Genomic DNA, 21946 nt, shown 5'->3' with positions numbered 1-21946 from the left:
CGGGCCTCTCACCATCGCGGTCTCTCTCGCTGCGGAGCACAGGCTCCAGACGCGCAGGCTCAGTAGTTGTGGCTCACGGGCCCAGTTGCTCCGCGGCATGTGGGATCCTCCCAGACCAGGGCCAGAACCCGCGTCCCCTGCATTAGCAGGCAGACTCCCAACCACTGCGCCGCCAGGGAAGCCCGACCATGATCATTTTTATGTTTTGAAAACAAATTTGACCCAGTTTAGTTTTTTCCTTCAACTGTCCATGGGAACGATAAGGATTTGAAAACATCAGATCTATACGTTTAAAAGCAGGGCAGTTAGCACGAATTGTAAGTAGGATTTCTGTTAGCTTATGCCATAGACATCACCCAGCCACCTCTGTGTGTGTGTGTGTGTGTGTGTGTGTGTAATATGCATATATAGTTACAGTACTAAAATGGTTACCAGCAGGTTTTGAGAGAGAATGCTGCATCAGAAAAGTGTCAGTTGCCACCTCATTCTCCCTGATCTAGGTTCCTGACACTGTATTCCTTTCTCTCTCTTGTTTTTGCCCCCCATCGGGTTTACCTTGTCTATGTATAGATATTTTGTAATATATTAAATTTTTTCTTTCAGTTTATAAAAATGGAAAGTGGAGATTGGAAAATTAAATATTTCCTGTTACTATACCACTTTTGCTCCATTGCATTTACTTCTTAATCTGTACCCTTTGAGCAGATCTAATTATATGTATAAAGGGCATTTCTCCTCCACTTTATCCTAGGGGTTCTTTGTCTCAGAATCTCTGTAGACTCATAAATTACCAAAAAAAAAAAAAAAAAGTTCTCAGGATTTGAAGAGGTGCTTCAAAACACTAGACTAGGAACTAGAGAATAAAGAATTGGGGGAAATCATAAGATGTGATTTTCTAAAGTAAAAAACAGTTGCACAAAAGTAATGATGGTGCCAGGCCATCAAAAGAGTTGAGCTTCATGTACCCTGACTCCTCCTGAAAGGAGAGGTAAGTGGGTTTGAGCTCAACTGTCATCAAGAGAAGTTGGTAAGAAGCCGTTTAGACCCAAAAAAAAATAGTCTCTTAAATCAGAAACCCTCACCCTCACGCCAGTTCCTATGTTACCTTGAGTAGGGCCAGCATGGGGATGGATTAGTGTTGCTAGTTCTGTTGAGATTTCCTGATACATTGCCAATCCAGGAAGTAAGTCGAAGTTATTTATAAGGGTAAAATTCCTATTATTTCCAAAATCTTTTCCTGTCTCCACATGAGGAGAAGATTGCTTTCCCTTCCCTTTCATGGTTTAGGACACTGGGGACTAAACTTTCCCTTGTAATATGTGCTACATTCCTGCTAGTTATGACATAAGTAGGCAGAGGACAGAAAAAAAAAAAAAAGCATCAGGAGACAGGAAGAGGGGAGACAGGTATCAGGAAGTTGTGAGTGGGGTAAGCAATCATACAAGGTTAAGGGGTACACCAGAACAAGGAAATTAGGAAGAAATCCAATTCAAAAACGTGATGATGAGGGTTGCCAGCTTGTTTTTGAATCCCCACAGTTTAAGTAAGATGTTTCCTTGCCTGTGGGCTGTCATGTCTTTACCCAGAAGGAGAATGGAGAGCTCAAGATTGTTCCAGTTCCTGGAGTCCTGTGTTTCTTGTTAGCCTCCAGAGAAAAGGAATTCGTTTTTGATCTTTATGTACTGCAAGTTCATGACTAGGAGTGTGAACTTCAACCTAGTAGAGAATATTGTTTCCACTTCATAGCAATGGCTGTCTTCAATTCTGGGCCTGAAAGTTGAGGACCTAACTAACCTGGACTTTTTTCTCTATCACACTCAAGGCTATTTCTAAGTAGAAACCATACTGTTCAGTACCTAAATTTCTTGAGCACTATCTTTTCCTAGACAGGCATCCTTAACTGTGTGGTAAGGTTAATGCCTCAAGGAAGTTGACAGTTAATATTCTTTGTGCTGAACTGGGATTTACATTGTTACTAAAGACTGCCCAATAGCTTGACTTTTTTTTTTTTTGGTATTGAGTTACTTCTCTGTTCACAACTTAGTCAGCCTGAACGGCTAGGTGGAATGGAAGTGGGGAGTTCCTCAAGTGAGTAAATATTCAAACATTCCAAGGGAGAAATGGAACTGCTGAGTCTTCCGGTTGTCCTGAGAGGCAAGGTGAGCATTCCTGGACACTTTGGTTAATTTTACTGTCCAGGTGTGGCATTTCTAGTGTTCCTATATAGCCTTAGGAATACTCTCAAGTGAGAGTATACTCCAAGCCAGTTGGGGGAGGTATGACACCTAAAGGAATTACTGGTGGTACTCTACCACTCCTCACCATGTGCAGCTATCTCTCCATCTCCTGTCCACCCACTTCCTTTCATTTCCTATTTTTCTCTCTTCTCCCAACTCACTACCCAACTCACATGCTTTAGTCCTGCCAGAGAGATTGATTGATTAACCCTGCAGGGTATTTAGAGTTATTGCTGCTTAGTAGTTTTGAAGGGTAGTGAGAAGAAATTCAGGAGACAAATGTCTATTCCAGATCCTCAACTTAATGGGGTGAGAGGTGAAGGAGAAAGCAAAATAACTTTCTCATTGCTAAAAGCTATGAAAGGAGCTTTTAATTTACGTTGTGTGGGGTACAAGAGATTCTTTAACTGGTTAACCTTCGCTTCTTCATTCTCTTCCCTCATATCCTGAGACTGTTGCTTTTGCCGATAACATTTCGAAGCTCGGTTGCAGATGGTGTCTATAGGAAGTAAAGCTTGATGAGAAGAGGGCCCTGCTATCCTTGAGAAACCAGATGAGGGTTGCTTTGATGCCCTGGTGATTAATCACTAGGTTGCCAAAACACTGGACAACTGGGTTGCTCTCATATCTCTATCTCAAGAATTACTAGTCCAAGGCTGAGAGAAAGAGGCTGATACGCAGTTACTCTTTAATACTCTCTAGGTGGGTAGTTGTTAGCCAAGGCTTCTCAATATGCAGCCCTCAGCCACATCATTCTTCTCTGGAATGAGAGGGTATAGCCATGAAGTAAATTCATTTAGACATATGTTCCCTAGGACCTGGAAATAGATAGATTTTGGGATGTTTTGCTCTGGCATGGTTGTAACCTGAAGATAATGTTGATAGTTCTAAAAGAATGAAGGACATTTTATCCAAGCCAAACCATCCCTGAGGCTGGCAACATGGAGAGACCTTAAAAAGGCTATAATGTAGCAAAGCTAAGTGAAGAGAAGAGCCGGGATCTTTGAGATCGTCTTGTCTTTAGTTGAAGGCGCCTGCCTGATGGGTTGTCTCAAGGAGAGGATCTTTCTTCCTCTTGTGTTTGATGAGGGACACCCTTGGTGAGGATCAGCTTGTAGACAGATAGCCCTCCCTACCAAGGTTAATGCAATTTTGAATGCTTTCGGCCCTGGAGAAAGGAGGCTGAATTCAGAGACCTAGAGAAAGCCTAGGAGTCTGATCCCTTTTATAAATTCAGGAACTTCTAGGTTTGGACTTGTATCAGTATTTGCAATTTCTGTTAGGGGACCAAAGGTCTCATATAAAATGAAGCAATATGAGAAGGAGATGGAAATAAGGGAAAGAAGGGAGAACCAGAGGAGTCTGGTGGTGGGGCTGCAGAAAGAAACAGTGTATCATTGCTTATAAAGAAGAGATACAGATATGAGGATGGAAGGAAAATTTGTCGTTGGGGTACTGAAAGGGGATAACTGCCTTAAAGGTTCACAATTCATTTCAAGGAAGCCCCATTAAAGAGTAAAGTGTCCCCTTGATTACAGTAGTGTTACCTTTACGGTTGGAGGATGAGCCTGGAACCCTTAAGCTGGGGGATGCTCTGCAGACAGTTTCACAAGGGAAGCTAGATTATATTAAGCAAATAATTTATATCAAGGACATTTTGCTTAGCACTGCTATCTATGTAGTTCAAGAGAGTATTTCAGGAATAAGAAGGAAATGATATGGATGCATCAAGCTAAAAATTATTTGTATTTTTGGAGTTCTAAAACTCTCCTGCACGTGGTTTTATATGTTTTAGGTCAACCTGGAAGCTAATTATTCCTCTCCCCTTCATTTTAGATCCAAGTGAGGAGGATGCATAGAAGAGCAAACAAACCAGAATATGTGAATTAGAGTCACAGAATGTTAGAGCTACAAAAGGACATTAGTTTGTCTAGTTCAGTGCCATCGTTAGCCAGTGAAAAAACAGACCCAAAAAGGTTGAGAAAGTGTTGGGAGGAAGAAGGGAAAGAATGGGGAACTAACATTGTCTGGAACCTACTATGTGTCAGGTACCATAGTACCTTTGCTTTTATTATCTGGATTATTAAGCACCTTGAGGCCAAGGGATGGAAAGAATAAAAGGCAAATCCTTATTGTCCGGAGCAATATGTAGGAGATAAAGGGGGGTGGCAGATCATTTTTTTCCTGTCTAAGCACACAGGGCTAAACTAGAGGAAGTGGAGTCAACATTTGAGAGTGAGGTTAATCTAAGGAAGTACTTGCTAAATAGTTGAGAGAGACTCAAGGATAACTTCTCTATTCCTAGGGACCTTCCAAAAATGTGATGGGTCAGAGGCAGGCTAGAGACAAGGCTGGTAGGAAACAAGATTACTATTGCCTCTGGGATTGATTTGCATTCTAGAAAATCAGGTCATGACCTGAGAACATAGGATTAATCTTAGGAATAGGGAACAAAATGGGGCTTCTCATCCTAAGGGGGTCTTAAAAAAAATAGTATATATACTATGAATTAAGAAGATAAACAAAATCCTACGGTTACTGTATTTTTTTTTATTTTTTATTTTTAGGTTTTTGTTTTGTTTTGCAACACACTTTGAAGTCATGTTCAATGTTGGTAAGGGTAGGTGGCAGCCTGAAAACTGACATTGAGAATAAGATTGTATTTCTTGTAGTTGTTTGATATGATATCCCGAATTGTACCACGAGGGCTGCTTCTATGGGGAGCAGTAATATCATTAGCTGGATCATGTCCTGAGTACAGGGCAACTTCTGGGGAAGATTATGAGAGGGTCCCACCTTTAGGAAGCTTCTGGGTCTGGTGAGAGATGAGGCTTATACCTGGTGGGAAGTAGGGAAATTGGTATTCATAAGCCAGTACATTAATGCAGGTTATAAAATAAAATAGTAACATAGTACAGAAGGAACCAAAGCAAAGAAATAATCAGAAAAACTAGAGTTAACCAGAAAAGATTCCTCAAAGGTAATGAAGATAGAGGACATGAAACAGAAGAGAGGAAGGTGATCAGAGGGAGAAAACTTATGGAAAGCTTATGTGTTTTGTGCAGAGGGCTATGAGTGGAGTAGTCAGAGTAGTACGGGAAAGGAATATTAGGAAATGAAGTTGGAGGAGCAATCTTGTTGGCCTGAATGAGGAATTTGATTTGGTAAGCAGTAACAGAGCAGAGCATGATGAGATGAATATGACGTTGAGGACTTTTGCAGCTATACTAGGTCATGGAAGCAGGAAAGCTTGCTAGGATATTATTGTTCTCGTCCAGATGTAAGGCCCCAAGAGCCAGGACTAGAGTAGGACAAGGGGAAGGAGAAGAAAGAGAGGGGGCAGTAGAATTAGCAAGACTTGATGATAGTTTGGATGTGAGGGGAGGAATAAAAGATAGGCTGAAGATGATAACCCCAGGACATATTTATGCTGTTGATGGTGATGAGAGCTTGGAAAGAGGTAGCTGCTTTGTTCTGAATAAGTAGAAAGTGTTTACTTTATTAACCAATTGATGGACTATGTCTATGTGCATTATTGCAGAGTCTAGGAGGAGGCACAGCCTCTGGAAAATAGTTGAGCACATGCTCTGTGCCCAGATGATCACCTGCACTCTGCCTTTTTCAGGTTGGAGAACCAGGTGAAAGAGAGTTTATTCCTGGGGTGTACCCGCAGACTTCAGGAATGCTATCCCATTCTGGATCTGGGAAAGAAAATACAGTTTTTTTGCCAGTTTCTTCCCCTTTAATGCTTTGAAAATGGGATATGACTAGCCTGTGGCAGCATGTGCCTGTGGATGCACAATTCTCTGGCTTGATTCTTGGAAGGCCTTTTTCTCTCCCTCCCTGGGGGTCATTTGCATCTCTGGTTCCTGCTCCCAGAGCCATAAAGTGGGAGCCCCCATTTATTAATTGGGTTGGGACTGGGGAAGGGGTCGGCAGGGGACTCTTTAGTGCAGCAGGCGGGGGTCTTCCCGAATGAGCCCATTAGCCAGACCCAATGGCAGCTGAAACGGGGCCGCAGCCAAGTCCTCTCGGTTTCAAAAACCCTCCATTGCCTGCAGCAGATCAGAACAAGGCCTGCGGGAGCCCTTAGCTTCTGATTGCAGCTGTGAGGAAGGACAAAACAATTTATAGGAAGCCAAGTATCTCCTGTCTCACTGTCTCTTCCTTTCTGACTTTGGGGAGGGAGAAGACTGGGATGTGGTGTCCCCTCCCACTCTAGCTTCTTACAAGGCACGTATAGGCCTAAGTAGGAGAGAACAGGAGTGAGTGTATATGCATTGATCGGACATTTACGTCTATGCTCCTGAAGTGTTTACACATGTCCTTGCTTTCTTCTTCCATCCACACACAGTTGTATTGGCTAAGCAGTCACTGGTTATACGGGGTTCCCTAGGGTGAGTGTGCTCAGTGTGTTAGGGGGGCATGCTTATCATACTCTTTCCTGCCCCATACCTGCCTTTTCTCCTATCTGCTTTCAAGATTCAAGGTTAGAATTAGATCACCTTTTTAACATCTTTTCTTCATAATAAGAGGAGTTTGGCCTCCTACTGGAACTCACTTGTTTGTCCCTTTAGTTAAGCCAGCATGAGAAAGGCAGGCATCTACAGGGGAGCTTCTTTATGCAGTGGCCCTGAGAGAAAGGTGTGAAGGGCAGGAATATCTCACTTCCTGATGGGAGGACACTTGTGTCTTCTTCCTGATAGAATCATAGATGGCCAGAGCTAGAAAGGGAACTAGAGACCACCTAATTCAACTTCTCAGTTTACAGAGCAAGAAACTGAGGCTTAGGGAAGGGAAATGCCTTGTCCACAGTCTCACAGTGAGTTAGTGGCAGCCAGCCAAGACTAGAATCCAAGAGCATCAATTCCTGACAGCCCTGTGCTTCCTCAAGAAAGGAAGGTAGGGCTGTGAGATTTTGAGGGGGAAAGGACAGATTGAGGGGGAAAGTTAGGTTCAAAAAATTAGTAGAAAAACTGAGAAGCTTTATATATTTTTACCTCAAAGATTAATCTTTCAATGACATGCAAATTGTACAACTGTAATTTTTATTTAGAGTCAAGAACTCTGGTTCATTGGGAAGCAAGTGGCAAACCACAGCCAAAGATCCTGATGCCTCAGAGTTACACCATAGTTCAAGGAGCTCGTTGCCAACTATCTCTGGGGCTTGGATAGTAGGAAAAGATCCTCAGAGGCATTGTGAGGAATTTACCCTAAAGCTCAACTCAGGCTCCTTTGCATTATAATACAGCTATATTGAAAAATAAAATCAGAAGGAAAGGAGAAAGAAAACACCTCACTTGCTGGGAAACTAAGGGGAATTGCTGAATGAGAGAAGGGATTATAGAACTCTGAGTAAAATAAGATATTCTCTGAGATTACAGGCAAATGGGGGCGGAGCTGTACTCCTCCCCCCTGTTTTTTAGCTTTGGGTTGGTTTTCTCCTTTGTTGGGGCGGAAGGAAGGTGGTGTGCTCCACAATGACCTAAGCCCTGAATAGTGTGCTCAATGGGCTGACATGCACAGCAGGTTCTAAAGTCATCTCACTCTGGTGCTGAGACTCCCTTCCCCTCTTTGGACCTCTCCCAGATGTTTCTACAGTCCCTTCCAATGCTTATTTTCTCAGCATGAGTCTGGGAGCCACTGACGAGCAGGGAGGGGAATGCTAACGAGTTGTTAAAGTGGAAGCAGTATCTTGGAGAGAGTAAGGCAGCTTAGAGATACAAAGAATTATAGGTCTGGGTCAGAGGGGCAGGGAGGTTGCAAAATGAGTATTGACTGCTGTTGACAAATAGATCCCAGTACATATCTTTACGTTTTCTCCATCACACCCTGGCTGATAGCACAGGAGGAATGTGGAGTTGGTCCCCATGCAGATTCATCCCTACACAGGGAGTGTATAGACCTACCTGCCCAAATTGCATCAAATCTGCTGTCCCACAAACCTCCTTTCTATCTCATAGGACCTTTTTCTGGCCTCTGAGCCTTTCTTGAAGAAGCTGTTTTGGACAAGAGAGGCTTCAAATACAATCTGATTATCTGATCTAAAACTAGATACCCTCCTTTGAGTCACTTTCTTGCATTAACTTTCCATTAGCCTTGAACCTTCATTGCCCTTTATAATTCTGGGTTTCGCAGCTTCTATTTCTGTTGAATTGCTAACTTTTAAGTATAGGAACCATGGTTTTTACTTTATCAGACTGGGAGCTAGTTCCCTGGAGCTAGGAATCTTAGAACACTTACAACTCTTTTTGGGAGCATACTTAAGGTTCACCAGAATCCTTCTCAGCTCTGTGAATTAGAAGAGTGGTGACCATCACCATCACTTTACCTACCAAGGCCATGCTCCCTGGGTGAAAGCCCATAGACCCTTTTTGGTGTCTAATCCCTTATTTCTAATATAACCTGTAATTTTCTTTTACAGGTGGCAGCAGCAGTAGGAGTGATGGCCCCTGAGGAATTTGGTAATGTCCATCAATTACCTGACATCCGGACCCCTGCAAAATTCAGTCTCTTTCACAGACTTTAAGGCCAGGTAGGGACCTTAAGCCAATCAGAGGCCACTGACCTGCTTTTGTAAGGGATTAATACATACACACACACACACACACACACACACACAGAGTCTCAGGGAAGTTCTTACACCCAAAGATCTCCAGAGGAGTTTCCTTAGCTCTTTTTTTATTTTTTTTAAACTCTTTTCCATTATGGTTTATTACAGGATATTGAATATAGTTCCCTGTGCTATGCAATAGGATGTTGTTTAATCCATTCTACATATTGTACAATAGTTTACATCTGCTAGTCCCAAACTCCCAATCCAACCCTCCCCCCAACCCCCTTCCCCCTTGGCAGCCACAAGTCTGTTCTCTATGTCTGTGAGTCTGTTTCTGTTACATAGATAAATTCATTTGTGTCATATTTTAGATTCCATATATAAGTGATATCCTATGGTATTTGTCTTTCTCTTTCTGACTTACTTTGCTTAATATGATAATCTCCAGGTCTATCCATGTAGCTGCAAGTAGCATTGTTTCATTCTTTTTTTATGGCTGAGTAATATTCCATTGTATATATGTACCACATCTTTATCCATTCATCTGTTGATGGACATTTAGGTTGTTTCCATTTCTTGGCTATTGTAAATAGTGCTGCTACGAACAAAGGGGTGCATGTATCTTTTCAAATTATAGTTTTATCTGGATATATTATGCCCAGTAGTGGGATTGCTGGATCATATGGTAACTCTATATTTAGTTTTTTAAGGACCCTCCATACTGTTTTCCATAGTGGCTGCACCAATTTACATTCCCACCAACAATGTAGGGAGGGTTCCCTTTTCTCCACACCCTCTCCAGCATTTGTTATTTGTAGACTTTTTAATGATGCCCATTCTAACTGGTGTGAGGTGATACCTCATTGTAGTTTTGATTTGCATTTCTCTAATAATTAGTGATGTTAAGCATCTTTTCACGTGTCTACTGCCCATCTATATGTCTTCTTTGGAGAAATGTCTGTTTAGGTCTTCTGCCCATTTTTTCCTTGGGTACTTTGATTTTTTGTTATCTAGTTGTATGAGCTGTTTGTATATTTTGGAAATTAAGCCCTCATCAGTGACATCATTCGCAAATATTTTCTCCCAGTCCATAGACTGTCTTTTTGTTTTGTTTATAGTTTCCTTTGCTGTGCAAAAGCTTATAAGTTTGATTAGGTCCCATTTGTTTATTTTTGCTTTTATTTCTATTGCCTTGGGAGATCCTTAGCTTTTTACTTGACCCTATTATGGTGTCCCATCTTCTGATTAGCAGTTCCTCCCTCCTGGCTGGAGTGGGTAACCCCCTCTATTGGCATTGGTGGTCATTTCATTCCTGTTCTTTTCTCTTGGCCAGCTGTGCTAATGAATATTCCTCAATAGTGTGATGCTGATATTGGTTACTCTCAGCCTCTCTACAACACCTGCCCCACTCACCTACTACCTCATACGTACACATAGTCCTGCCTTCTTCTTCTTCCCTAAGAAGCTGTTTTCTCTTTCTTTCTTTTGCGTGAGGGTAGGGCATTGATATCCCTTCTTACTACCTCTCATCAGCTTCTCCACATCATTTCCAGGTTTGATGGGAGATCCCCCCCTGTCCAAACACTGTGCAAAGACACGAGAAGTAGAGGTCTGCCAGCCTGCTTATTTCCATCCTCAATGCCTAGAACTGGGCAGGTCACCAACCTACTGTGCCTACCCCTACCCTTCTTGCTGCCAGGTAGGTGTGCTCCTCTCCCTACCCACCAACCCTAAACAGGGTCATATTTCTCTCTGGGACTATTTCTCTCTGTTGTTAAATTTCTCCAACAAGGGGAAGGCCTTTGTGACTCAGCTCTCCGCCTTGGTGACTTCCAGCCCTAAATTTTAGAGAGACCTTCCTAATGTTAACTCTCCACCCCCTTTTCTGTAGTTTAAAACCATTTCCCCCATTTAGTGCGTGTGGAAAGAAGGGAACAGTAAACAGTAAATGGATGGTATTTGACACTGGAGGGGAAGGGTCTAATGACAGGCAGCCCTTCTCTTCGAGCTGAAAGCCTGAAGTCCAGATGTGCGTTCTGTCCAGTGGCCTGGCATCCTTGGGGAATACTTGAATCTTTTGAGGGAAAGGTTTTATCTGGTGTCCATTCCTGAGGACAAGGATCTCAGACCCTAAGAGTCTATCTGTATTCATTCCCAGACCCCTCCAGGGGGTAGCGAATGGATTGCTACAGGGAAGAACCCACCAGTAGGTAATACTCTGTCTTGAGCTCGGGTGGCAGCTCTTGTCTGGCACTTATAGGGAGTTGGCAGGGGTGCCAGAGCCTCTCCTGCCACTGGAGTTGACATCAGTTTACCCTTTTGACCTTAGGTCTCCTCTCTCAGCAATGCCTCTCTCACCCCTGCAATCCAGACGGCACAAGCAGCAGGCCTAAATAAGTGCCAGGTCTGGGTAAGGTGCTCCCTCCCCTGGTAGGCACATACCTTGAGTTGGAGGTGAAGCAGTTAGGATGGGATGGATGGAGGGATAGAATAGGTGTTAGAAAGTAGGAAATGTCTCTGGAAGTGGTTGAGCAGTAAGTATGCTTTGGGTACCTGGGGTACCCTGCCTACGTCTCTGTCAACCTGGATGTCTGATCCCTCAAAGCTGCTGGGCCACTTGGGCGGCTGCAGTCTTGGTTTCTGCCACACGAGGGCACTGCTGACCAATTAAAACTCCTGCCCCTCTGCAGACAGAGTTTGGGTGAGGGGAGAGGGGGACACCGCAATCTTTCCCCAAGATAGGGGTCAGAAACACCCCCAGAGAGCCTGAGACCAGGGGCCCGAGGAGCCAGAAGAATAATTAGTTGTTTTTCCACTTCTTCTTCCTTAAAAATGGCCTGAGACCCTGAATGCTCTTCCCTAGTGGACTGACATGTCACTATCTTCCCAGCTGAACCTGGGAAGCCCCCTAGCTCTCGTCACAAAACACCTTGCACAGGTGTTTCTCTCCTTCAAGGTGTAGCAGGCTCCAGCTGTCCACCCCACTGTCCCCAGCCTCTAAGACAGTCTCTTTCTGGCCCAGAGGGTGGAGGTATCTGGTTTTTCAGAGAGAAAAAAAAAAAAAATCTCTTACAATTGTTTTAAGAGAAGTAGCTCTTAAAGAACTAGCTCTCTTTTTTTTTTTTTTTTTTAATTATTTATTTATTTATTTTATTTATGGCTGTGTTGGGTCTTCGTTTCTGTGTGAGGGCTTTCTCTAGTTGTGGCAAGCAGGGGCCACTCTTCATCGCGGTGCGCGGGCCTCTCACTATCGTGTCCTCTCTTGTTGTGGAGCACAGGCTCCAGACGCGCAGGCTCAGTAATTGCAGCTCACGGGCCTAGTTGCTCCGCAGCATGTGGGATCTTCCCAGACCAGGGCTCGAACCCGTGTCCCCTGCATTGGCAGGCAGATTCTCAACCACTGCGCCACCAGGGAAGCCCGAACTAGCTCTCTTAAGAAAGAGTTTTGGGGAGAGGACTCTCTCAGAGAGACTGAGAGACTAGGAAAGTTCAGTCTTCTATGCCCCCATCACCTCCCCCAGCACAAACCTGCAGAGCTCAAGATGGTCTGGAGGATGTTTACCACCTGAATGGCTGGAGGACACCTAGGACACTCTGGGGCTCTGCGCCAACAATGGTTTCAGAAAGCAGGATGGGGATGGCGGCTGCTTTGACCCTTGATCCTCAGGCCGCCCCCGTACTGTGTAATGTCTCTGCTAGGGATCCAAGTGGCCATGGAGCCCTTATGGGGATGAGGTGTCCCATATTTGATCCTCAGTCTCCATGAAGCCCTTCCAGGCTGAACAGGCTAAGGGAGATGACAGAGGTTCTCCTCCTCCCTCCTACCCCCATGATCGAGGGCCCCTCCCCAGGAGGACAGCTTGATTAAACAGTCGGTGCTGCTGGAATTGCTGCACAGCTGGCGCTCCCCCCAGCACCCCGAGCAGAGCAGCAGTGCAGATTAAAATCTCCAATTAGCGTTAAAGTGAAGTGAGGAGGTACTGAGGCTGCCAAGGAGGCCAGACGGGGGCCCTCGGTCGGCAGATACCCCCACTACTGCCTGGATTCTGAGTACCACCCTTAGTCACCCTTTTTTTCCCTAGCTCCTCTCCCAACATCTCTCAGTGCCTATTAGCTTTGCATTGCTTGGGGCCAGAGGGCTTTAGAGGGGTGGAGGGTGGGGCTGATGCCTTACCTGACAAAATGCTGGGGACACCATAAATGTGGAGGAGAGGAGATGCCCTACTCGCAGCCTTCCAGTTTGAGGTGACTTCACACTACTGCTGCTTCCTTTTGCCTAGAGAAAGGGCAAATAGGACAAGTCCCTCCAGATCCTCTTACCTATAAGGTGCTGCCCACACAAATGTACATGCTTGTATATTTTATCCTATTTGACCCATCTGCTCCCACCCAAAATATGGCTCCTTCCTTCATCCCTCCATTTTTTTCTCAGCTTTCCTGTGGGCAGGGGTAGGTACAGCCTGGCTTGGGAGCACTGCCATGCCCTGCCACCTGGGTCCCAAACAGCTTCTCGTTATCTTCTTTGCAATTCAGGGAAGAGCAGTGATATGCCAAGAATGGAAGCCTCAGATTCTCCCAACCCCTGAACATCACACCCCCTCTTAAGGGCCCTCTACCATTTATACTTCTACTCCTTCCTTCACCAAGCCCAGAAGGAGGGCAGTATAGCTAGACACACCCTTTGACTTCCCTCTGCCCCTTTAAGGGAAATGGAGGTGGGTACCCAGCTGACTGAACCTACTCACACCTCCAGAAATTAGACACCAGGGCACAGTGCCACCCTCCCAGGCTGGCACATGCTACCCTGGCAGAGGTTCAAATAGCTCCCCCGCCGAATACCCCCACCTCTACGTCTTCCTCTTCTCTCTCCCTCTTTCTTCCTCTCTCCCTCTTTTTTTTCTCAGCTCAAAGCACAGCTGAGCCTTAAAATGGGGGTGGGGAGGACCAAGCTGGGGCAGGGGGGTGGAGAGTTCCAATAGCACGTTTTCACCTGCCATTTAATTGGATGTATTTTTAATTAATGGGACCTCAGGGACCAACATGAGACAATCTGATCTCTGAATAGGGACAGGGGAGGGATTGGGTAAGGGAGGAGGATTGGGCCACTGGGTGCGGTTACCAGGAACCCAGGCCCATCAATCACTGGCCACTTTGCGTTCTGGCATGGAGAATAGCAAGGTGGAGGAGGAGGGGAGGCACTGGGGAGAGGTACCAGGATTTCCCCCCAATGGCCAGGACCTCCAAAAAGGATGGAAATGTACCAGCTGACTCAGTTTTGGGCCCCCAAATTGCAGCCAGGATATTAGGTAAGGCTGTTTTCTTGTTCCCGAGGTTTTGTTCAGTTGAGCTTGTCCCACTGAGTGCTGTAAAATTGTGAAAGGAAGGTGGGGACAGAGCTTTGAGATCCTTGAAGAGGAGGACAAGAACTAGGGACCGTAGAACCAGAGACTGTGGTGACAGGGAGGAGAAGGGCAGGGTTCAGAGATATTTCTGTGTGTTTAGAATAAGTGCCGTGGAGATTACATGCAAAACAGCATGCAAATGAGGGCTGGTGCCTTTGGGGTATGAATCATAGACCCTTACTGTTGCGAGGAAGAGAACCTGGAGCTCATCTTGCCAAACGATTCATTTTACAGATGTGAAAACAGAGACCCAGAGAAGGGAAATCAGTTGAATCCTGCCCTGGAGTTGCTTTTGTTCCTGGATTTGGAGAGTTCCTGGGAACACAGGGAAATGTAAGTAGGTAGGGTGTGGGGAGGAAAATCAAGGGAAGAGGGTAAGCAGAATATTATTCTCTATTGCTTGGAGTCTCATGTCTCTGGCTCCTAAGTCTTGGAAGCAACTCAGGGGAGTCAGGTCGGTGCATTACTGGGGGAACATTTCCCTTGTACAGCCTGTTCCAGAGGTCATCTCATCCATTCCCTTGCTTCCAAGTAGACAGATCCCCCAGAACCTCCCACTCCCATGAGATTTTACCATATTCCAAAAGGTCCACAGGGAAGGAAATACACTAACTTCCCCAGTTCCTTAACCAAGAAATAAATCCCCCAATGGTGACTAAATATTGAGCTTTTTCTGAGATCTTATCACAGGTTTCTCTGCTGCAATATAAGCTGCTAGAGAAAATTATGCCAAAAAATGTAGCGAGGAGTGGTCTTGTCCCATGTCTAAGCCAAGAAGAGAGACAGAATTAAAACTCAAGGCTCTGAAAGCTGAGTCAGAAATGCCCCTGTATTCACACGGTGCCGTGGCCCAGAGCTCTTAGTCAAGCCCCATCTGGCTCTATGCGGTGTTGGTGCACACTAGAGAGAGGGGCACATTTCCAGCTGTCCCCATCTCCCACCCCCACCTCCTTCACTATTCAGACACTAGAGTTAAGAAAGAATGATGGAGAGAAGTGGCTTGCCCACCAAGTTGCCAAAGATGGCATTTCCTGGCATCTCCTTCCTTCCTCAAAAAATTCAACATTCTCTGTTCTGTGCTTCATGAGACTAAGTTGCGGTCAGGGCAAGGATGGGCACAGAGCTTGGAAAGCAGTATGGGTAGAAACTTCGTCACACCCTTCAAACCCCCAACACTTATCCTCTACTCCCAGAATTGTCTTCTCCTCTATCTTAGTACACCATTTAATATCCCCAGAGTCCCTAGGGAAGAGCAAGATGCACCTCTCTAAGTGCATCCAGACTCACCCTGCCCTGTCTTAGACACTCAGGGTCATCTCCTTGGCTATCTAATTCTCTGCCTTTTCTACTACCAACAAGATGAGAAGAGCCCCCTTGCATTGCCTCAGGACAGTATGGATAGACTCTGTCTAGCTCCTCCCCTGTTTCCAAGGGCCTGCAGAAGTGGGGGTGGGGGAGGAGAACTGTGCCAGGGGGTTGAAAAGGAAGATTCTCTTGTGCGGGGAGATGGGGGAGAAGCCTGAAAGAGGGGAGAAGTTAGAGAGGGGAAATTTGGAAACTGAGGCCTGTAGTCCCACCTGTGGGGCTGGCTGCCTAACATAAGGCAAGCTGTTCATATTGAGTATTGTTCAGGGGGGTTATTAGATGGCTCCTGTTTACAGAGCTGCTGTTTCTCCTCTGAAACAGGGAGCAGCAGAGGAGGCGCACGCAGTGAAGAAAGAGAGGAGGCGTCAGGCTTTCTCTAGGCCCTCTTTCTCACCCCTACTCCAAGATTAGAGGTATATTGGAGGGGCTAAAAGGCCCTTAAAGCATTCAATCTAGATTCTTGATGTTTCTCTAAGGAACAAGATCTCCCTCCCCTCAATCCCCACCAGCCCTGCCTCATACTCCCAAGGTTTAGCCAAGGGTATGAGATCTACAGCCCTGGAGTCAGAGCCTGGAGCCTACTCTGGAATCCAGAAGAAACCCTGAGCTTTTGCAGGGAAGGAGGGATAGACTTGAAGTAAGTAGAAGGCAGAGGTAGCGGTACCCAGAATCCCCTGTGCTCTAGAGAAGAGGGAATTGTTGAGGAGCTCATTTTTGGCCCAGGGTTTAGCTTTTACTCTGATGGGACTCTTTTCCTCCTTCTCCCTCAGTGTGTCCCATTGGTTGGTGAGAGAGCTGGATGTCTGAACCTCCCACCTCAACACCTTGAAGGTTATCATACAGATGCCCTCTCTAGCTCCCAAAGCCATGGAAGAAGTGAAGGAAGACATTTCAGAGGTGGCAGCGCCATGATGTCCATCAGTACCCAGGGAGAGAAGCCAAGGAGAAGAAACAGTGCCCAGAGAGGGAGCCAGGAGGAGATGTGTGCTCCTGAAACAGCCTTCTTACCCCATCCCCTCCCCTGCCCCCTCTAACATGCCAACAAGGCTCTGTGCCCAAGTTGTGCCAGCTCTCCTGGCTGGTGATCCTGCTCTGCCGTACAGGCACCCGGCCCTCTGCTCCAGCACAGAGCACATGGTGGGGTCTCTCGCACTTCTTTCTAACTCATCCCAGTGTGTCTGTGGTGCAGATTCCTAGGGATGCAGGAGGGGGCTGTGGCCCTGCGAGTAGGAAGACCGTGGGCTCTGGGGCACTTTAGGTGCGTATCTTCCTGGCTGGAGCGGCTGTGGGGAGGGAGAAGGCTGCTGGCAGCTCACCTGAATTCAAGGTTCTGGTGGCTCATAGCAGCAGGGGTGGCTCATGAAAACAACAGAGGGGAAGGGGGTCCAGGCCTGTTAGAGCTCTCTTTTACCTCATTTCTCCCCCACTCTGAGCTCTGGATAGAGGTCTCTCATCTGGATTGTGGGGCAAGGAGAGGCCCCAGCTAAGAAAGAAGAGAGGGAAATGGGAGAGAAGATAGCAGGGGAGGCTGAGCATTCCCAGGGAGAGGCTTCCCAGTGAGGAAAGGCTAGTTATTCTTGCCCCACTGTATCCATGGGCTGCACAGAGGGTTCTGTGCTGAGGCAGCTCAGCGCTCCTAGGCACCTTTCAGGAAAGGGGCTTTCCAGGCAGACACAGCTACTCCTCCCTACTCTCACTTACCTGCCCAGAGGTCTGGGTACCCAGCTGACACCACATGACTTAGAAATATTAAAAAAAAAAAAAAAGAAAAAGAAAAAGGCACTCTTACAAGACCAGAACCTGGAAGGATTACCACTACTTGGTCTCAGTACTCTTTCGCTGGAAACAGAAACCATGATCTTCAAAGGTGCTGTTTTTCTCTTCCCTTACAGGTCAGGTGGGCAATGTGCATCTTCTCCTGACTTTCTGAATCAGGGGGATGATAGACTACTGTGTTTGAGGTCACACCAGCAGAACAGGGCCAGAAAGTGGACCAGGAGAATCAGTTGTGCTTCTGACCACAGTCCCAAGGGCCTCCCTGTTTCAGCAAAAGGAAATAGGGATCTCGGATACCAATGTATCCAGACACATAATAAATATCCTCCCTCTAACCTCAGAGAAGAATAGGAGGGGAGTTCTCTGACAGAGCCTAAGTTTTCATTTGCCTATTTCTATTCCTTTCACTGATGACGGCTCTGCTGTCCAGCTGGGATGAGGGGCGCTCTGCTGGGATGCGCCTGGGGATCCAGAGACAGTTTTGATTGGAGGAAGGGACAGACCAGCTGCTCTTCGTGTAGGGAGATGGGACCAGCTCCACTCCCCCAGCGCTCTCTGGCAGCATCAGGAGCCCAGGGGCCCCTGCTGAAATGCCCATAATAAAGCCCAATCCTGAACTGAACTGACATATCACCTGGCTCTGGTATAAAAGTGGTGCTGTGAGGGGGAGCCTGGGTGCACCAGGTGGGGTGTAGGCAGGTGCAGAGAGTTCAGCCCCAGGAGATACAAGGATCACTCCTCAATACCACGTGTTCCTCCTCTTAAACCTTCTCCTCAGTCCCCCTTTTCTTCCACCTCCCTTCAGCTGACTCCACTCCTGGCTACCTCATGCCCTCCAATCTGAGAAGACATGGTAAGTAGTTGTCTGTTCCCTATACTTTTCTCTCTCTCACTCTCCTCCCAACTCCCAGCCAAGAGTTACCCCATTTGACCTCTTCCTACCAGTGAATGCCATCAGGATCTGAACCTGGAATCCCCTGCTTCCTCTGAGAATGCCACTCTGGCTCTGAGACTGACTCACCAGTCCTCATCCTCCACATAAGTATAGCCAGGCCAAGACAGGTATGTCCACTGGCACCAAGGCCCCTGACCTGAAGCAAAGGGCAGCCCTAGGGGTACAGTGGGGCTTGGCCCTAAATGCGTATATGCCTGTGTATTGGGCACACTGGTTTATTAGTGTTATTTCAGCATTGTGATGCAGAGAGAGTAAGTGTAACAGCTGCTCCTTGCTTGCAGTGTTTATTGTTACCTAGAGACAACCTCCTGGCTTTTTCCCAGCTCCCCCTCCCCCCCCAGCCCAACCCCCTCCCTGCCAACAGTTCTCCTCTCCCCACACTGATGGGAAATTTATAGCTTGCCATACCATGCCTTTAACTCTCTCCTGTCCATAAGGTAGATGGTCCAAGGGAAGCCAAAGTGAGCTGTGAGCATGCTTAGGCCCTGGCAGGGTAGAATAGTGTGTGGAGGAGGGAAGGAAGGATAGAGGGAGGGAAGACACCTCTTGTTCCCAATCTATGTCCAGACTCAGGCCCCAGTTTCCCTCCTGGCTCTCATGTTGAGAGAAAAGAGCTTTGGACCTAGTCTTGGGATCCCAGGCTCTTCCTCACAAGATTATTCTTTTTCCTCAGATTATTCTCTAAGCTCCTCCCATTGGGCTGGCTGGTCCTGAGCAAGTACAGCAAGGTAGTATTGAGACGGGAGGAATAAATGCAGAGTGGCAGAACCCCCAGATCCCTCCTTTCTATAGAGATGTCACATTGCGACAAACAAGAGGCTCTGGCGTGAGGGATGCTGGCCAGACCTCCACAGCTGGATAGATGTCAAACATGAAGCTGGCTGCTGAGCCTGGTGGGGAAAACTGACCACCTTAACTTCATCCTGAGCCCAGGACTTAGGTCCTGAAAGAGTCCCAGGCCGTCCTCCAAGTTGTTCTCCTTGGTCTGGGTAGGCTGCTCTCTCCGCTTTTCTTCCTGGTCCATTTTCTGCTGCTCATCTTTTGGTTTGATACCTTGGGGAAGATCCAAGAGACCAAGGAACTGAGGCCTCAACAGTCCTGGGGAAAGAGAAATTCCTCGATCCCCTCCTGACCCAGGACATTTCATGGAGGGGCACCATGTCATATATTCACCATCCCCACTGGAAACAAGAGAGGAAAAGGGATTGGATTTTAGCAGAAAGGATAGAGGTTAGACACATGGAAAAACTTACTCATGGGATATAAGACTTCAGAATGGACCTACTTCTCTTTAGAGATTTTTCTTTTGCCTGGTATGAGTTTAAGTCTGTGTCCACCCAAGGGGCATTGGAAGAACAAAGGGTACTTTTCTGGGGCTTCTCCAGATGTGGGCCTCAGTGCAGTTCCCTCCTCAGTTCTTCTAAACGTAGTATGTGTGGTGGTTAGATTGTAAGTTTTAGAGACCGACAGCCTTGAGTTCCAGTGCCAGTGCTGCCATTTACGAGCTGCACCACCTTGGTAAGTCGTTTAACCTCTTTTAGCCCTAGTTTCCTTGTCTGTGAAATGCAGATAAACAACCTTTTAAGGTGGTGAAGAGAATTTAGTGAAATAATGTGTGTAAAGTACCTAGGACAGTGCCTGATACTGAGTAGGTGCTCAGTCAACAGTGGTGGATACAATAGAGTCTATTAATTTTATGGAATCATCACAGCTGACATCGTGTCAAAGACTCTATGAGTCCCCTGGAATTATAGGCCAAATGTGAGTATGTGCGTGTGCTGGGGAGAATGTCCATAGTTTTATTGATGATTTGGAGCAGGGGGTGGCAGTCTCCTGTAAAGGAAGTAGCCCCAATCCTTTGACCCATACTCCCAAAGAAGTCAGTTTCCCCATTCCTATGCCTCCAGCTAGGAGTTCCTTAGGTAGTATTCTGCCTGGAAGTACAGCTTCATCTAGGATGGAGCTGGGAGAGACAGCCATTAAGATAGCAACACACACACACACAAAAGATAGCAACACAGAAGAATTCCCTGGCTGTCCAGTGGTTAGGACTCTGCGCTTCCACTGCAGGGGGCATGGGTTTGATCCCTGGTCAAAGAACTAGGATCCTACATGCCACATGGCGCAGGCAAAAAAAAAAAAAAAAAAAAGATAGCAACACAGAGCACTTGCCAAGTACTTTACAGTTTGTCAAGTGCATGTACCTACATTAGCTCTTTTAATACCCAGAACATCCCAGTAAAGTGAACTACCATTTATTGACTGCCAGGCATTGTGCTCAGTGTATTTTTTTTTAAGTATGTTTAAAGTCTATAGAGTATTTCATCACCTAGATATGCCATGATTTATAAAGCTCATCCACTATTTTAATCATTTAGACATGTTTACTGTTATAAATAATACCATGATGTACATCCTATCCTAAAACTTCATGCATTTTTTAAAAATAAATTTATTTATTTATTTATATTTATTTTTGGCTACGTTGGGTCTTCGTTGCTGCAGGGAGGCTTTCTCTAGTTACAGAGAGCAGGGGCTACTCTTCATTGTGGTGCGCGGGCTTCTCACTGCGGTGGCTTCTCTTGTTGTGGAACACAGGCTCGAGGCACGTGGGCTTCAGTAGTTGTGGCACATGGGCTCAGTAGTTGTGGCTCGCGGGCTCTAGAGCACAGGCTCAGTAGTTGTGGTGCATGGGCTTAGTTGTTCCGTGGCATGTGGGATCTTCCCGGACCAGGGCTCTAACCCGTGTCCCCTGCATTGACAGGCGGATTCTTAACCACTGCGCCACCAGGGAAGTCCCCATGCATTTTTTTTATAGTAAATTCCAAGAAGTAAAATTATTGGGTCAACAGATGCAAATATCCCCCCTCCCCATAGGTATGATCACTTTATTGATGTACCATAATAAGAATAATATTTTTTAATCTTCCTCTTTGGAATTCTTCAATGGAAACACATGGGCAGCCCCTTCTTTCTCCTAAACCCAGCAGAAACATTAATAATCTATCATATCCTTTTTTAAAAATTGAGGTAATTGTAGATTCGCATGCAGTTGTAAGAAATAATACAGAGAGATCCCTTGTACATTTTGCCCACATTTACCCAGTAGTAACATTTTGTAAAACTATAGTATGCCATCACAACCAGAATATTGACATCAGTTCGATCCATATTTCCCCAGTTTTACCTGTGTATGTGTGTATATTAAGTTCTATGCAATATTGTTACCTGTGTAAATTCTTACATCTGCCACTACAGTCAAGATACTGAACAGTTCCAACACCACAAGGATTCTTCATGTTGCTCTTTTATAATCATGCCTACATCACCCCCTTCTTAACCCTTGGCAACCACTAATCTATCCTCCACTTCTAAAATTTTTTCATTCGAAAAATGGAGTCATACACTATGTAACTTCTTAGGGTTGGATTTTTTCACTCAGCATAATTCTCTGGATATCCACTCAAGTTTTTTAATGTATCAATAGTTTGTTTCTTTTATTTATTTCATGATATGGATGTACCACAGTTTAACCATTCACCTGTTAAAGAACACTTTGTACACAACATTGTAAATCAAGTATACTCCAATAAAATTAAAATATTTTTTTAAAAAAGGAACACTTTGTGCTCCCACTTTGTACTCACTAGCAATT

At 45.8% G+C, this 21946-nt stretch overlaps 1 protein-coding gene across 8 annotated transcripts in view; it reads left to right on the top strand.

The window, feature by feature from the left end:
- Positions 1–21911, top strand: part of CDK12 (cyclin dependent kinase 12) — a 63874-nt gene extending 41963 nt beyond the window's left edge. For 2 of the 8 annotated variants that reach the window (XM_028165300.2, XM_057535539.1), the window contains 4 exons: positions 8662–8701; positions 10347–10492; positions 14430–14528; positions 16331–21911. In XM_028165300.2, coding sequence (XP_028021101.1) covers positions 8662–8693 — 32 coding nt within the window. In that variant the 3' untranslated portion in view covers positions 8694–8701; positions 10347–10492; positions 14430–14528; positions 16331–21911. Of the gene's footprint in view, positions 1–8661; positions 8773–10346; positions 10493–14429; positions 14529–16330 lie in introns of all 8 variants that reach the window. The other 6 variants (XM_028165299.2, XM_028165298.2, XM_057535540.1 and 3 more) reach the window with 5 other exon arrangements.
- Positions 21912–21946: the final 35 nt, after the last annotated feature.

The sequence above is a fragment of the Balaenoptera acutorostrata genome, chromosome 20 (genome assembly GCF_949987535.1).
Source record: "Balaenoptera acutorostrata chromosome 20, mBalAcu1.1, whole genome shotgun sequence".
NCBI lineage: Eukaryota > Metazoa > Chordata > Mammalia > Artiodactyla > Balaenopteridae > Balaenoptera > Balaenoptera acutorostrata.
Note: the sequence above shows the minus strand (reverse complement) of the source record. Positions and strands in the feature narration are given on the sequence as shown.